Raw genomic sequence first — 17,288 nt, 5'->3', positions numbered from 1 at the left:
ATTTTCAGTAGAAACAAGGTTTCACCATATTAGCTAGACTGGTCTCGAACTCCTGACCTCAGGTGATCTGCCCACCTCAGCCTCCTAAAGTGTTGGGAGATTACAGGTGTGAGCCACCACACCCAGCTGGCATCACGTTATCTAATGAACAATGCATCATTATACGTGCTATGACAAAGATAAGCACACAATGCTTTGCAAGTGCCTAGAAGGAATTCAGAACTCAGGTAAAGGAGATCAAAAGTATCCTAGAGAAGACGATGTCTGAACTAAACCCTGAACGTTTTATAGAAACTAATCAGAAAAAAAAAGGAAGAAAATATTTTCACAGGAAGGAGGCTTTGAATATCCAGTGGTCTGAAACAATAGCAATACAGGGAAAATAATTTAGTATGCCTGAAACATAGAGTGCAATAATAGGAAATGGCTATATATGAGGCTCAAGAGAGAAACAATAGCCTGATTGTGAGTACTCTATTTCCCTTGTAAAGAATTTGAACTATCTCCCAAAGATTGCAGAGAACGCTGACCACTGAATGATATCAACAAGAGAAATGACACAATGAAATATAGTTTTATTACATTTAGTCTGGCATCAATGAGCTCTCTTTTTCCTAGAAGTGGGAAGGACAGGACTGAACACTATTTACTAATGTGTTTGAGTAATAGTGCTGTTTTTTCTTTTTTTTTTTTTTTTTTTGAGATGGAGTTTCGCTCTTGTTGCCCAGGCTGGAACGCAATGCTGCGATCTTGGCTGACTACAGCCTCTGACTCCCGGGTTCAAGTGATTCTCCTGCCTCAGCCTCCCAAGTAGCTTGGATGACAGGCGTGTGCCACCACGCCTGACTAATTTTGTATTTTTAGTAGAGATGGGGTTTCTCCGCGTTGGTCAGGCTGGTCTCGAACTCCTGACCTCAGGCGATCTGCTCGCCTTGGCCTCTCAAAGTGCTGGGGTTACAGGCGTGAGCCACCACGCCTGGCCCAATAGTGGTGATTTTGAAGCATATTCTCAGATTCTCCAATACTTCCTCCAGGTAGAAGTGGAGTCTGTGGCACCTTCCTTTGAATCTGAGCAGAACTTTGTGACTGCCTTGAGAAATAGAATGAGGCAGAAGTGTCCCTTTGAAACTAAAATGACTAGATTACAAGAGGCCATGTGCTTTCTGCTGACTTCTTTTGGCAAATTTGCCCAGAGAGCCCCTAGGCACCATGAAAGAAGTCTAGCTAGCTTGCAGACACTAAGGGAAGAGACCCATGGTGAGATCCTACAGAGAAAGAAAGAGGCGGCTGAGGAACGCCAATTGTTTGAGTCTTCCCAGTCCAACTACCAAAACTGCTAGTGAAGAAGCTTTCCAAGAAGACGCTATCACCAGTCACTAACTAAAACCAAAGCTGAGCCCCATTACTTCAGATTTGTGAGCAAAATAGATGATGCTATTATTTTAAGCCATTCTTTTGAGGTGGTTTGCTATATAGTAACAGATAATCAGAGCTAAGCCAAAATTTTTAAAAAATGAAGATTAAACTAAGGTAGTGGCAGCTGCAATGAAGCAATGTGAGCACACAATTATTAAGGAGGAAGATCCACTCATGTATAGTTCAGGGGCAGGAAATATTTTCCTAGTCTTGGAGTCAGCCAGGCACATCCTTGTGGTGTTTGACACTTGATTTGTGGATGGCAGCTTACTAAAAAATTCAAATTAAGTAATAAAATTCCTTATTTAAATTCCAAGTTTAGCAAGCAAATTTTGAAAATGGCTGTGAATAACTAAACCTCTAGCTATTGTATTTCTCATTGGAGACCAATGCACTAAAATTCTGGTTTCATGTATCAATTTAAAAGTGATAATATAAGAGACCCTGGGCCTGGTGCAGTGGCGCCTCCCAAAGTGGAATCCCAGCACTTTGGGAGGCCGAGGCGGGTGGATCACCTGAGGTCGGGGGTTTGAGACCAGCCTGACCAACATGGCGAAACTTCATGTCTACTAAAAATACAAAATTAGCTGGTGTGGTGGCACATGTCTGCAATCCCAGCTGCTTGGGAGGCTGAGGCAGGAGAATCACTTGAACCTAGGAGCTGGAGGTTGCAATTAGCCAAAGGGCAAAACAGTGAAATCCCATGTCCACACACACACACACACAGACAGAGACCCTAAATCAAATCAGACCTATCTTTATGGTAAATTCCACCTGTTTTCAGATTCAAATGCTTGATTGGGGGAGATAAAAAGCATGTTTGGGGCAATTGAGGAAATATAAATATAAGCTCTGTATTAGATAATGGAAAATATTAGTGGTTTTTAAGGTGTAATAACCATTGTGGTTATGGAGGAACATATCCTTATTCTCAGGGGGGATATAATTTGTATATTGTGGTGGTGTTATGTTTCTAATTTACTTTTTTTTTGAGACGGAGTCTCGCTCTGTCGCCCAGGCTAGAGTGCAGTGGCACAATCTCGACTCACTGCAAGCTCCGCCTCCCGGGTTCAAGCGATTATCTTGCCTCAGCTTCCTGAGTAGCTGGGACAACAGGCACCCACGGCCACACCGGCTAATTTTTTGTATTTTTAATAGAGAAGGGGTTTCACAGCGTTAGCCAGGATGATCTTGATCTCTTGACCTCGTGATCCGCCCGCCTTGGCCTCCCAAAGTGCTGGGATTACAGGCGTGAGCCACCATGCCTGGCCTCTAATTTACTTTCAAATGGAAAAAAATCTAGGTGAAGGGTATATTGGTGTTTATCATACTATTTTTCAAAACTCTCTACATGTTTAAAAATGTTCATAAAAGACTGAAAAAACTTCTAACCCTTGAAATCATTTAAAAAAGTGCAAGAAACGTTGAAAAGATATTAGAGAAAATGTGAGCTTTTTAATGTAGTATTTTGGTTTTGGTTAAATAAGACATTTTGAAATATTTTACTTGATTGTGTTAATTTAAAATTTACTTCTTTAGGCTGGATTACACCTGTAATCCCAGCACTTTGGGAGGCTGAGGAGGGTGGATCACTTGAGGTCAGGAGTTCGAGACCAACATGGTGAAACCCCCATCTCTACCTAAAAATACAAAGATTAGCCTGGGGTGGTGGTGTGCGCCTGTAGTCCCAACTATTTGGGAGGCTGAGGCAGGAGAATCGCTTGAATCCGTGAGGAGGAGGTTTCAGTCCGCGGAGATCATGCCACTGCACTCCAGCCTGGCAACAGAGTGAGATTCTGTCTCAAAAATAAATAAATAAAAATGTAAAAACACACCCACAAAATAAAAGCAACTAAGTTTCATTACTGGCACAAGAAAATGAATCATATAGTCCCACTTCTTCATGTTATTTTTCTCCATGGCATCTTTCAGTCTTTATGTATGAAAATCCATGAGGGCAGGGCGCGTTGGCTCGCGCCTGTAACCCTAGCACTTTAGGATGCCGAGATGGGCGAATCACCTGAGGTCAGGAGTTCGAGACCAGCCTGGCTAGCATGGCGAAAGCCCGTCTGTACTAAAAATACAAAAAAATTAGCTGGGCGTGATGGCGGGCGCCTTGTAATCCCAGCTACTCAGGAGGATGAGGCAGGAGAAAATTGCTTGAACCCGGGAGATGGAGGTTGCAGAGAGCCTAGATGGAGCCATTGCACTCCAGCCTGGGGGACAAGAGAGAAACTCTGTATCAAACAAATAAATAAAATAAATAAAGAAAATCCATGAGTTATTGTATCACATTATATGTTTATAATTTTTAGGTCTTATTTTCAAATTGAAAATAGTTTAATTTTCAGTTGCTCATTTTAGGTTTTTTTGTTTGTTTTGTTTTTTTTCTGAGATGGAGTCTCGCTCTGTCGCCCAGGATGGAGTGCAGTAGCGCGATCTTGGCTCACTGCAAGCTCCGCCTCCTGAGTTCACACCATTCTCCTGCCTCAGCCTCCCCAATAGCTGGGACTACAGGCGCCCGCCACCACGTCCGGCTAATTTTTTTGTATTTTTTAGTAGAGACGGGGTTTCACTGTGTTAGCCAGGATGATGTCGATCTCCTGACTTTGTGATCCACCCACCTCGGCCTAACAAAGTGCTGGGATTGCAGGCTTGAGCCACCCCGCCTGGCCTCATTTTAGTTTTGGTGCAAATATAGCTAAACCCTCCCTGGTTCTCCCTCCCGGGTTCAAGCGATTCTCCTGCCTCAGCGTCTGGAGTAGCTGGGACTACAGGCATGCGCCACCACGCTCAGCTAATTTTCTTTCCTTTTTCTTTTTTTGTATTATTAGTAGAGATGGGGTTTCACCATGTTGGCCAGGATGGTCTCTATCTCTTGACCTCGTGATCCATCCACCTCGGCCTCCCAAAGTGCTGGGATTACAGACTGAGTCAACGCGTCCGGCCTATTTTTATTTACTTACTCTTTTTGAGACAGAGTCTCGCTCTGTCTCCCAGGCTGGAGTGCAGTGGGCGATCTAGGCTCACTGAGGCACTGCCTCCGGGGTTCAAGCGATTCTCCTGCCTCAGCCTCCACAGTAGCTGAGACTATAGGAGCGCACCACCATGACTGGTTAATTTTTGTATTTTTTGTAGAGACAGGGTTTTGCCCTGTTACCCAAGCTGGTCTTGAACTCCTTAACTCAAGCGATCCTCGGCCGGGGCCTCCCAAGGTGCTGGGAGAACAGACGTGAGCCACCGCGCCTGTCCCCTTGTGGGTGTTTTTAAAATTAGAGACACTGAGACCCCGACTGAAGAAGGTAGGCCATGGGGCTGCTGTTGTCTAATATTTCTCAGAACTCACCCGGCTTGTATGGGCAACGCAGCCCGTTTTCACTATTCTTTTTCTTTGCAATCTCCACGGTCCTCCGTGTCGCTGCCTACTGTACTGGTTGGAAGGTCTTTGTTCTTTGACTCTAGGTGGGGAAAGCCAGAACGAGGCTTCGCCGCACCTGCCGCAATGCCCAATCTTCCACTGGCATTCCAGGCAGCGCTTTCCAGCCACGTGAGGGCTACCTAACCACTGGAACTAAATAAGATGTGGGGGAAGAATTGAGGTCATCACCTAAATTGCTTGATACTCTCTTTTCCAGAAGACAAGCCTCCTTTCTGAGTTAATGGCAGAAAGTGAATCACTTCTTTCTTTCTTTTCTTTAAGACGGTGTTTCGCTCTTTTCGCCCAGGCTGGAGTGCGATGCCGCGATCTCGGCTCACCGCAACCTCCGCCTCCCGGGTTAGAGCGATTCTCCTGCCTCAGCCTCCAGAGTAGCTGGGATTACAGGCATGGGCCACCACGCCCAGCTAATTTTGTATTTTTAGTAGAGACGGGGTTTCTCCATGTTGGTCAGGCTGGTCTCGAACTCCTAACTTCAGGTGATCCCCCTGCCTGGGCCTCCCAAAGTGCTGGGATTACAGGCATGAGCCACCGCGTCCGGCTAGAAAGTGAATTATTTCTGTATCTGATTGTACATGAAGCCCTCCGTAGTCCTGACTGACATCACGTCTCCTTTGGACCTTGATTACACTCTGTGTCCTTCATCTGACTCCTCTCTTCAGATTCCTGAGTCACGCTCTGTTTATGTTGCTGTTCAGGAGCGAACTGCGGCGCGGCCCAAACACTGTGACGCCAGCGCGGGAGGGGCAGCGGAAAGCGCAGAGGGCACGGTGCAAGCACGGGACAGCTCTGCATCGGCCAAAGGGATCCCAGGAGGCCTGGGCCTCTTTTCCCCTGAGGCTGGATCCCAACCAGCAGGAAAAGGATTTTCGCCTTTTGTATTTGTTTTGGGGCCAAACCAAGAAAAACAGTGGAGGGGGAATAAAACATGTTTAAAATTATTTTTGTCTTAAAACCGTCTTTCACAGTCACAAAATAAAACACAACTAGAATGTTTTGATGTTTGCAATGACATCGATTTTGAAAAATGTTAGCCAGAAAGGAAACGCAGTTAAGACAGCACTCGGCCGCCCCCTGCCCTCGGCGCCTGGCGCCTGGGGGGCGGGGCGGGGCGCGCGGGGTGACGTCACAGCCCGACGCGCCACCCAACTGTTTTTGTGCTCCCAGCTCCAGCGAAAAGCCGCCGGTGTTTCTCCACCTGGCTCTCCTCTATCTCCGGGCAGGCTCACCCGAGATCCCCCCACACCGAACCCCCTCTGCACGCTCGGCCCAGCGCTGTTGCCCCGGGAGCGGACGTTTCTGTAGCTATTTGAACACACCTTGACGTCGGCGGAGGGAGCTGGACAGGGCCAGCGGCGAAGGAGGCAGGCCCCGCGCGGGGAATCTCGGAAGCCCTGCGGTGCATCATGAAGTTCCAGTACAAGGAGGACCATCCCTTTGAGTATCGGAAAAAGGAAGGAGAAAAGATCCGGAAGAAATATCCGGACAGGGTCCCCGTGAGTGTAGAGGAGCGGGGGGATGGGAGGGGAAGGGCCCGCGGGGGCGGGGGCTGGGAGTCGAGATGGCTTCCCTGGGGCGCCCAGGCGGCTCTGGGGAAGGGAGGTGCCGATAATTAGTTAATCCTGAACGCCCTTCAGTGCCCGAGCCAATGGACGTCCAGACTGCGGAGCTTTTAAAACCACATATACCTGGGGCCTGAACCCCCCTTGAGGGCTGACGGCGTTTTTGGGGCCGAGCTGCCGTCTTCAGTGACTCAGCAACCCACACGGTTTCAGCAATACTGAGACCCTGTGTGGGTTGAGGTGCGCAAAATAGCGCCCCTGTGTGCTAGAGTGGTTAGATCAGGGCCGTGGATTGGCTACCTTTAAGAACGCGGGGACATTGTGCTGTGCGGTGAGGTTTGCGCAAACCCGGTCGATTTCTGCCTTGGCCGGTTCTCCTTTAATGAAGTTGACTTTGGCTGTGATATCATTGGGCTTGGGAGGAAAAGGTTCAGAAGCTATTCGGTTCTTTTCTTGCATTACAGGGGGGTAGGGGAGCACAAGACAGTCGGGGCCTGGAAAACAAGGTCACGTTCTCTGCGCAACAGCCCTCTTGCCTCATCGTTCTAGGCTCCGGGAAATGTGTGGGGACAGCCAGCCTCCCCCGGTATTGATTTCTGATCACCTGGCACCTGCACGCGATAAGGCAGGACTGAGACGTTTTTTCTGTGTTTTGGACGCCGGCTTAAGTAGTTAAAACTAGCGCAGGTAGTGAGTAGGAACCGAGAAGAAATATTAGGTATCTTTCAGCATCCGGGCGTTTTCCCCATTACCCCCTCCCCCGCCCCTTGCCTGGTGTTTCTCTAATGTGGGCTGCGCAGCCGAATTGGAGGGCAGAGTATGACTTTTAAGTGGTAAAGGGACCAGCAGCTGTTGGATTTTGGAAATGGAGGAGCGGAGATTTTTAAAACTGTGCTCTTTATCTTCAGGTAGGAACATCAGGATTACATGTCACATCATGGTAAAATAATTGCTGTTATCTGATGTCTTTTCTTGACTCGCAGCCACTCTGGCTTTCTTCTCTAATCCTTACCTAACGTTCGTGGTTTTATAGCTACCAGAAGCCAGCAGGGCCTTAGCCCAGCAGTAGAAACCTCTTGTACCCCTTTTCCTTAAAAAAAAAAAAAAAAAAAAAGAGTCATTAGGGCTCTTCCATTCCTCAGGAATTACCAAAGGGTTTTCAGTTTATAGAGGGGTGAGCTAATCCCTTACTCGGTAAAGGATCCTTTACAAAATACTTTGCTGGTTTGTGGACCTTGAATACCTGAAAATTTTGCCCAGTTCTGGTGATACCAATCTTTCGAGCAATGATATTTAAAAAATACAGTCACGTTTTACTAATAGTTTACAGTAGCAGTATACGTACTCAGTCTGTAATCATTCGCTTAACCTTTACACGATTATAATCCCCGTTCTACAGACGGAGTATTCAAAGCACAAAGAAATGCGGTAACTTCCTAAAGGTTTCACATTGCTGATCCGTGGTTGAGCCGGAATTCTAACCCTGTCTGACGGACTGTGGAGCTCTCGGAGACCTTAACCTCCGTGCCTTACTGTTTCTCAGTTTCTAATATAGTTGTATTAACCAGAATTAATGACGTGCTATGGACTTCACACTCTTAAGTATTGGAAATAGATAAATACTTACGTGTATTCTGAATATTTCAGTGCATTCTGTTCTTTTCATGCTCATAGTTTGGTGTTAAATGTTTTACTCCTGTGATAATTTTTAAGCCATTAAGACTGTCACTCAGATTTCCGCTTCCCTAGGGTTATGTTTTAACCAGTGCTGAGCTGCGCCCAAGGTGCTCAGTCTGTGACCTTCTTTCTAGTTATGACGCAGGTTCCTTGATTTGGTTCTAGTTCTGGGAATTCACTGCATCCTTGGGCAGAACTTTTAATCTTGCTGTGCTAGATAGAGTGCCTTGTTTACAGAAAAGTGGGTTATAGTAGTGGTTCCTAAAGCCCATTCCAGCTTGACCATTGGTGTTATTCAAGCAGTGGCGTATCCTGACTGCTCGCATAACCAGAGTTTAGTCCCACCAGTATTTCTTCAGAGCTAACAGTTGAAAAGAAGAGGTGTGCTTGTGCCTTCAGAGAGGAGGGGTTGGTGGGATCTTGAAATTATCTTCAAAGATACAACATATCAAAAAGACTGCTAGAAACAGATTGTCTATTTTAAAAATTCATAGCCCTGCTGAGTATTAGTCACATTTTACAAATGAGGAAAACTGAGACCCAAAGAGGCAAAGCATCTAGCCCAGGGTCTACCATAGTGAGGAGTAGAGTTGGGATTCCTGGAAATTTAACCTTGTTTCTGGGAAACCAATCCTTTAATAATTACCCCTCCCCCTTTTCTTCCTCTCCAAACCCCTGCCTTCCCTCCAGGTATTGCGGTCTGCTTTATCACTTTCTTTTTCTGTCTTCCTTTGTGGTTTTTCTCTCTTACTGCTAGGTCTCAGAGTTCCTTTGGGGCACAGTGCTAGCCTCTTTCTGCCTTTTCCTTTTAATTCCTGGCTTATATTACCCTATTTCAGTTTTTATTTTTAAATTTAAAATGTGATCATGTCCCTCTGGTCTTCCTGATTCAGGATTTTTTCTACAAGAACATAAGTTTTTGTTTTTTTAAACTAATTTTAATCTGTTCCTTTTAATTTAAAAGGTTCAAACTCCCCCCCCAAGTTAATTATGTTAGATAATTCTTTATAATTTATGAAGCATTTTCAAGTAAACTTTTATTTATTACTCACATTTACATCATATTAATAGCATGACTTTGTTAAAGATGTGTTAGCACGTTTTCAGGCTGGGCACGGTGGCTGACACCTGTAATCCCTGTACTTAGGGAGGCTGAGGCAGGTGGAGCACTTGAGGTCAGGAGTTCGAAACCAGCCTGGCATCATGGTGAAACCCCATCACTACTAAAAAATACAAAAATTAGCCGGGCGTGGTAGTATGCGCCTGTAATCCCTGCTACTCCCGAGGCTGAGGCAGGAGAATCGCTTGAACCCGGGAGGTGGAGGTTGCACTGCACTCCAGCCTGGGGGACAAATGTGACTCTGGACCTCAAAAAAAGTTACTGGAATGCTGAAGCTGAGAGAGAGGTTACGTGACCTGTTGAAGATCACACAACCACTAGAAGTACTTGTACAGTGTTTTTTTTTCTGCAACTTCACTTTTTTTTCTGCATTTCCCATATCTTCTAACTAAAATGACTATATTTTCTTTTTTTTTTTTTTGAAACCAAGTTTTGCTCTTGTTGCCCAGGCTGGAGTGTAGTGGCCCGATCTTGGCTCACCGCAACCTCCACCTCCCAGGTTCACGCGATTCTCCTGCCTCAGCCTTCCTGAGTAGCTGGGATTACAGGCATGTGGCACCACACCCTGCTAATTTTGTATTTTTAGTAGAGACGGGGTTTCTCCATGTTGGTCAGGCTGGTCTCGAACTCCTGACCTCAGGTGATCCGCCTGCCTCATCCTCCCAAAGTGCTGGGATTGCAGGCGTGAGTCATTGTGCCCAGCAGTGATTATATTTTCTAAACTAAGTCTATAAAGCTCATGATTTTACAATAGATATTTTCTGTTTGGTAAGTTTTAGTGTATAAAAAAAATCTTTTAAATTTGTATATATCTAGTACAGAAATACATGATTTTTATACAACTTGAACTATATATATGTAGTTCAATATAATGTAGACAGAAATCCCTTAAAAGCCTAACAATCTAAAGCCTAAAGCTCGTGATTTTACAATAGATATTTTCTGTTTGGGAAGTTTTAGTGTATAAAAAAACTTTTATATTTTTATAGATCTAGTACAAAAATACATGATCTTTATACAACTTGAAATATTATAGAAGTATATAATGTGGACATTGAAAATCCCTTAAAGTCCTAACATAATCAATATCTATTAATGGCTTGTTGTACTGACATCGTATTATAGGATGTCATTGTCAGACTTGTTTTAACACTGTTTCTTTTCCATTTAATAGTGTTTGAACAATCTTTACAGTTGTTGGAAATTTTGACAAAGTATAAGATTCAAACCACATTATTGGTACCTTTAATAAATCGTATTTATAAGAAATAATAACTTATAGGTGATCAGGATCGTATGAGAAAACCCAGTTTTCTTGATGCTCTAATTAAATACCAGAAGGTGGCCAGGCACGGTGGCTCACATCTGTAATCCCAGCACTTTGGGAGGCCAAGGCTGGCAGATGACTTGAAGTCAGGAGTTCGAGACCAGCCTGCCCAACATGGTGAAACCACATCTCTATTAAAAATACAAATACTTAGCCAGGTGTGGTGGCGTGTACCTGTAATCCCAGTTCCTCAGGAGGCTGAGGCAGGAGAATTGCTTGAACCCAGGAGGTGGAGGTTGCAGTGAGCTGAGATGGAGCCACTGTACTCCAGCCTTGGCGACAGCGAGACTTCATCTCAAAGATAAATAATAAATAAATAAATACCAGTAGGTATATGTCCTATAGTAGATCTTACAGATAACCTGCAATTACTTAAAATCAAAGTTCTTTTTACTTTTCATCATGTACAATCTCTAGTTTATTTTTATTTTAGTAATGCAGCATATAACCTCACTAAGGAAGCCCATTTTTTTCATATAATTTTATCAGGGGTGGGGGGATATGAAATGAAACAGGTGTCCTGGACAGATTCATTTCCAGTAGGAACTAGGGAACTTTCGGGTGTGGAAGGAAAAATACTAGATTGCCTTCTGTAGTTTTCATTCCTGCTCTCCTCCTCTCCTTCCAGGTGATTGTAGAGAAGGCTCCAAAAGCCAGGGTGCCTGATCTGGACAAGAGGAAGTACCTAGTGCCCTCTGACCTTACCGGTAATGCTCTTTGCCTCCCCTGACCCTTCCTCCCCTGACAGAGCTCTCCAGATCCTTATTATATGCATGAGATTGTGAGATTGAGAGGCAGTGCATACTTGAAAGAAGTAAGCGGGATGCCCCAGAGTTATCTGATTAAAAAATGACTCAGGCTGGGCACAGTGGCTCACGCCTGTAATCCCAGCACTTTGGGAGGCTGAGGCGGGCGGATCATGAGGTCAGGAGATCGAGACCATCCCGGCTAACACGGGGAAATCTGTGTCTCCTAAAAAAAATACAAAAAATAAACTGGGCTTGGTGGCGGGTGCCTTGTAGTCCCAGCTACTTGGGAGGCTGAGGCAGGAGAACGGTGTGAACCCAGGAGGTGGAGCTTGCAGTGAGCCGAGATCGCGCCATTGCATTCCAGCCTGGGTGACAGAGTGAGACTCTGTCTCAAAAAAAAAAGAAAAAAGACTCAGTAGTTCTTTCCCATCACCATGTCTTGTTGGATTTTGACACAGCAAAGCATAAGACATTGAAAGAAAGGATCAGAAGCCCATTATTTAAACCCCTTTTATTTTTATTTTGTTTAATTAATTAATTTATTATTATTATTTTTTTTGAGATGGAGTTTCGCTCTTGTAGCCCCGGCTGGAGTGCAGTGGTGTGATCTCAGTTCACTGCACCCTCCCATCTCCTGGGTTCAAGTGATTCTCCTGCCTCAGCCTGCCAAGTAGCTGGGATTGCAGGCACCTGCCACCACGCCTGGCTGATTTTTTTTGTATTTTTAGTAGAGACAGGGTTTCACCATGTTGGCCAGGCTGGTCTTGAACTGCTGATCTCAGGTGATCCACCTGCCTTGGCCTCCCAAAGTGCTGGGATTACAGGCGTGAGCCACCGTGCTGGGCCTAAACCAATTTTAAAATTCAGCTTTGGCTGGGTATGGTGGCTCACACCTGTAATCCCAGCCCTTTGGGAGGCCAAGGCCGGTGGATCATTTGAGGTCAGGAGTTCAAGACCAGCCTGGCCAACATGGTGAAAACCCATCCCTACTAAAAATACAAAAAAATTAGCCAGACCTGGTGGCAGGCGCCTCTAATCCCAGCTGCTTGGGAGGCTGAGGCAGGAGAATCACTTGAGCCTGGGAGGCAGAGGTTGCTATGAGCTGAGATCGTGCCACTGCACTCCAGTCTCAGTGACAGAGTGAGACCTTGTCTCAAAAAAATAAAATTTAGCTTTGTGGCCGGACATGGGGCTTACGCCTGTAATCCCAACACCTTGGGAGGCGGAAGTGGGCAGATCACCTGAGGTCAGGAGTTTGAGACCGGACTGGCAAACATGGTGAAACCCTGTCTTCATTAAAAATACAGAAATTAGCTGGATGTGGTGACGGGCGCCTGTAATCTCAGCTACTCAGGAGGCTGAGGCTGGAGAATTGCTTGAACCTTGGAGGCAGAGGTTGCAGTGAGCCGATATTGTGCCATTGCGCTCCAGCCTGGGTGACACAGTGACGCTCCGCCTCAAAAAAAAAAAAAAAAATTCAGCTTTGTTAATTGTGATGTCAATTTGTTCCAAAAAGAAAACCAGTGTGGTTTCTTGAGAGGATTATGCTTTAGAGTTTCCTGATTACATCTTCTTAAGCTAAATTTTTTTTGAAATAAGTTTTGTAGATTTTGTTTGGGATTATAAGACATATATTCAGTCTTCATCTTGAGCCTTAATGGAATACACACTGCATCCAGGAGACACTGGAAAGATTTTGTTGATTTGCTTCAGAGTTAACAGGTTTGAATATCAGCCATCTAGAAAATTTTCAGTATTCTCAGGTAAAGGCAAAGCACTGAACCTTATTTAATGCCCCAACACTGAGTTGAGTGGCTGTGCTAAGATGACCAGTGTCCAGTGGACCCCTTTCATTGCTAAGCTTTTCTTAGGGTGGGTCTGGGGATGGAAAGTGTTTCAAGTCGGGTTTAGACAATGATGGGAATGTTTTGGTCTGGATGCACGTGGTATTCCTTCAGCGTAGTCCTCAGGCTTTGAGTGGATATGCTAACATGAGGTCTGAGATTGAATCAGAGGGGAAAGGAGGAATAAAGTCCACTATGGCATGTCAGGGACTGTACGGGCTTCTGAGTTTCCCTTTTTATTTTGAAAGCTCCAGGATAGTATTTGGCTCTTCTCAGGTGGTATATAAAACTGGTACTGACTCTAAGGGGAAAAAATGCAATTGAATTTTTTTTCCAGGACTTACCATTCTACTAATTCCTTGTTTTCTTCCTTTCTTGTCTGCCTTTTTCTTCCATCATCCAGTTGGCCAGTTCTACTTCTTAATCCGGAAGAGAATCCACCTGAGACCTGAGGACGCCTTATTCTTCTTTGTCAACAACACTATCCCTCCCACCAGTGCTACCATGGGCCAACTGTATGAGGTAATGGTTCTAGCCGCACAATACTGGATGCCGTCCAGGGCAGTCTGGCATCCTCTAGCTCTTGTTCTAGTATATGTTGATAACACAACTGAGAAGTGGGGCAGAAGGTGTTATTTATCCGGATCCTCTTACATATGGCACTGTAAGGCTCTGAGAGATTAGATACCACTTGTTTTTCAGGGATTAGGCACTCTACTAGATTTAATCCTTTTGAAATCTCTTCTCAGTCTTGTCTGACTATAGTGTTTAATGTGGGATTGTTTATTGAAACAGCAGGAAGTGACTCCTGATAGCAAAAGTTCCAAAGCATCAGCCCATTGCAGTTCCTGCTCTTCTTGTTGGTAGCCTGCAATTTGTAATGCATTCAGAATCCAGTTCATTATTTTACTCCCATTTAGCAACAGATTGAGAAAGCACATAATAGTAAAGCCAGCTTCTAACTCTGAGGCCAGCCTCCGCTACAGTCAGCTTCCTCTGTGAACTCTGAAGTTTGGCTTGAGACAAACACATTGATCTAAACAGGGGAAACTTCTTCTTAGAACGAAACTAAAACTGTGAAACAGATTCCACATTATCTGGGCACAATGAATCAGATCAAATGAAATATAAAATTAAGGCAAAGTCTGTAAATGGATTCATTTGTCTTAACAGGTAAACTGAGGAGGAATAATTTTTATGTGATTTTGTTTAATTGGAAGTGTCAGAATTTGGAGAAACTATAGTAAAGGACTTTATTATTACTAAAAATATAACCTAGGATTGTAACTATTATTTTTTGCAGTATTTTGCATAAGACGCTTCCTTCTCATTATGCCCTATTAATGGATTACATAAATTTATAATAATCCTGAATCTAACTTTTATTGCATAGCATATATTCCCTGTTAGTATCTGCCCCTTATATATCCCATCTGTGGTATCTATGTTCCCCTTGCTAGGACTGAGCTCTTTAAGAGTGAGTACTGTGCCCCAGTCATCTTCATATCCCTGATACCTATGTGTAATATGTTTTCAGTGAAGGATTTTTGTTTGTGAACTCAGAGCTCAAAGTGTAATTCCAACCACTTCTCCTGATTCTTTGCTCCTCTTTTAAATGGGGATGAACGATACCTTCCATACCTGCTTTACAAGGTTGTGTGAGGCTTAGCATCTTAGAGCTAATGAATGAATATGTTTTCTAAACTGTTGTCTTATCTCTTCCCCTAGGACAATCATGAGGAAGACTATTTTCTGTATGTGGCCTACAGTGATGAGAGTGTCTATGGGAAATGAGTGGTTGGAAGCCCAGCAGATGGGAGCACCTGGACTTGGGGGTAGGGGAGGGGTGTGCGTGCGACTTGGGGAAAGAGGGTGACTCCCACCGCGAGGAGACGGAAGGTGAAGACATCTAGAAACATTACACCGCACACACCGTCATCATATTTTCACATGCTCAATTGATATTTTTTGCTGCTTCCTCGGCCCAGGGAGAAAGCATGTCAGGACAGAGCTGTTGGATTGGCTTTGGTAGAGGAATACGGATGATGTAATTTCACAGCATTCCTGAGATTTAATTTTTGTGCAGTTTCATAGAAGGGTCCGGAGGTGGACAAGTTGGGGCCAGAGATGATGGTAGTCCAGCAGCAACTCCCTGTGCTCCCTTCTCTTTGGGCAGCGATTCTATTTTTGACATTTGCACAGGACAGGTAGGGAAAGGGGACTTGTGGTAGTGGACCATACCTGGGGACCAAAAGAGACCCACTGTAATTGATGCATTGTGGCCCCTGTTCTTTCCTGTCTCACACTTCTTTTCTCCCATCCCAGTTGCAGTCTCAAACATCGCAGTACCACCCCAGGGGTGGCAGTAGACCACAAATTTAGACAGCGATCTCTTACCTTTGGAAAATAGGGGTTAGACATAAAGGTGGTTATGATTAAGAAGATCATTTTGTTATTAAATAGCATTAAACTGGAATTGACAAGACCATTGAGCATCTCTGTCTAACCTGTTCTTTCTCTCTGGTGCCCCTTATCTCACCCCTGCCTTGGAATTTAAGTCTCAGGCATTTCCAGTTGTAGACTAAAACCACTCTTAGCATCTCCTCTAGTATTTTCCATGTATCAGGACAGAGATGTCTTATGTAGGGAGGGAGCAAGTGTGAAGTAAGGTAATTATATACACCTCTCATTCAGGATTCTTGCTCCCATGCTGCTGTCCCTTCAGGCTCACACGCACAGGAATGCTATGTGATGGCCAGCTGCTTCCCTCCTTGGTTATCATCCACTGCAGCTGCTAGTTAGAAAGGTTTGGAGGGATGACTTTTAGTAAATCATGGGGATTTTATTGATTTATTTTCACTTTTGGGGTTTTGTGGGGTGGGAGTGGGGAGCAGGAATTGCACTCAGACATGACATTTCAATTCATCTCTGCTAATGAAAAGGGTCCTTCCTCTTGGGGGAAATCTTTGTGTCAGTTCTGTCAGCTGCAAGTTCTTGTATAATGAAGTCAATGCCATCAGGCCAAGGAAATAAAATAATTGCTTACCTTAAAAATCCACTGAGTTCAGCAATGTTGTCTTTATTTTGTGTGTATTAGAATAGATGATATGTGGACTCTGAACAAAAGAACTAAGTGGGGCAAGCTGTTCATGACGAATGTTCACGTATGGTCAGACCCATATATGTTTACTCAGGTCTTTAGTGAGCAGGAGTTGCTGTTAAGGGTGAATGTTACGCTGGGGCAGTGTGCCTGCTGCGTTGGAGGGGTGTGTGTGTATGTGTATGTATGTGATTTTCTCCCCCAAAGATAAGTGCATTGTCACTGTTCTATGTGTTTCTGAAAGCTGAAGGTGGAAGACTGCCTACGTAGAGTGTAAGGGGTGGGCTGTGCTAATTACAAATGCAGATGTCTAGGCCATCGCCCAAATTTAGCTGACTCAGAATCTCAGCGTAGGTGTCTAATTTTTAACAAGCTCATATGACTGCTGCACACTGAAGTTTGAGAGTCATTGCCTTTTTATTTGAGGTGGAGTTTCGCTCTTGTTACCAAGGCCGGAGTACAGTGGCACGATCTTGGCTCACTGCAACCTCCGCCTTCTGGGTTCAAGCGATTCTCCTGCCTCACCCTCCCGAGTAGCTGGGATTACAGGCACCAGCCACCATGCCCAGCTAATTTTTGTATTTTTAGTAGAGATGGGGTTTCGCCATGTTGGCCAGGCTGGTCTCGAACTCCTGACCTCAGGTGCCGAGAGTCATTGCCTTTTGCACCAGGTTTTGCTGTAGGTCCCAACCACACCTTACTCTTCCATTACAACTTGGTCAGTCTGAAGCCACCATCTCCCAAAGCAGCAAATAGCACCTAAGCAAGGCTCCCAGCATCAGAACAAGCTTGGTGTCTTCTGACCGTATGAAAGTCTTGTTCAGTCATTCAGGAATGAATATGTGGGTGGTCTGTGAGCATGCAAGTTAAATGAGACAATGGAAAACATTAGTGCAAACTTCTTTCATGAAGAACCTTAAAACCCATCTCTAACTCTCTCTAATCTCTTGCGGTCATATCCCCAAGTGACGTCTACCTCTGTAGAGAGTTATGGAATATATCAAGGTCACCAAAAAGGAAGTGGGAAGTTATAAAAGATCCATGCCCAGCAGCACCA

At 44.7% G+C, this 17,288-nt stretch overlaps 1 protein-coding gene and 1 long non-coding RNA gene across 2 annotated transcripts; one reads left to right on the top strand and one right to left on the bottom strand.

Annotated features, from left to right (window-relative positions):
* The first annotated feature begins 5,931 nt into the window (after positions 1-5,931).
* On the top strand, positions 5,932-16,189 carry GABARAPL1 (GABA type A receptor associated protein like 1). The gene is made up of 4 exons (XM_003905983.3): positions 5,932-6,348; positions 11,167-11,245; positions 13,535-13,653; positions 14,860-16,189. The coding sequence occupies exons 1-4, from the start codon at positions 6,259-6,261 to the stop codon at positions 14,923-14,925; spliced, it is 354 nt and encodes a 117-aa protein (XP_003906032.1). The 5' UTR covers positions 5,932-6,258; the 3' UTR covers positions 14,926-16,189.
* LOC103875617 lies at positions 7,239-8,178 on the bottom strand. The gene is made up of 2 exons (XR_634471.3): positions 8,042-8,178; positions 7,239-7,504 (listed from the first exon to the last, which is right to left on the bottom strand). It is a non-coding gene; the product is annotated as an uncharacterized LOC103875617 (long non-coding RNA).
* Positions 16,190-17,288: the final 1,099 nt, after the last annotated feature.

This window comes from Papio anubis, chromosome 9 (assembly GCF_008728515.1).
Source record: "Papio anubis isolate 15944 chromosome 9, Panubis1.0, whole genome shotgun sequence".
Classification (NCBI taxonomy): Eukaryota; Metazoa; Chordata; class Mammalia; order Primates; family Cercopithecidae; genus Papio; species Papio anubis.
Note: the sequence above shows the minus strand (reverse complement) of the source record. Positions and strands in the feature narration are given on the sequence as shown.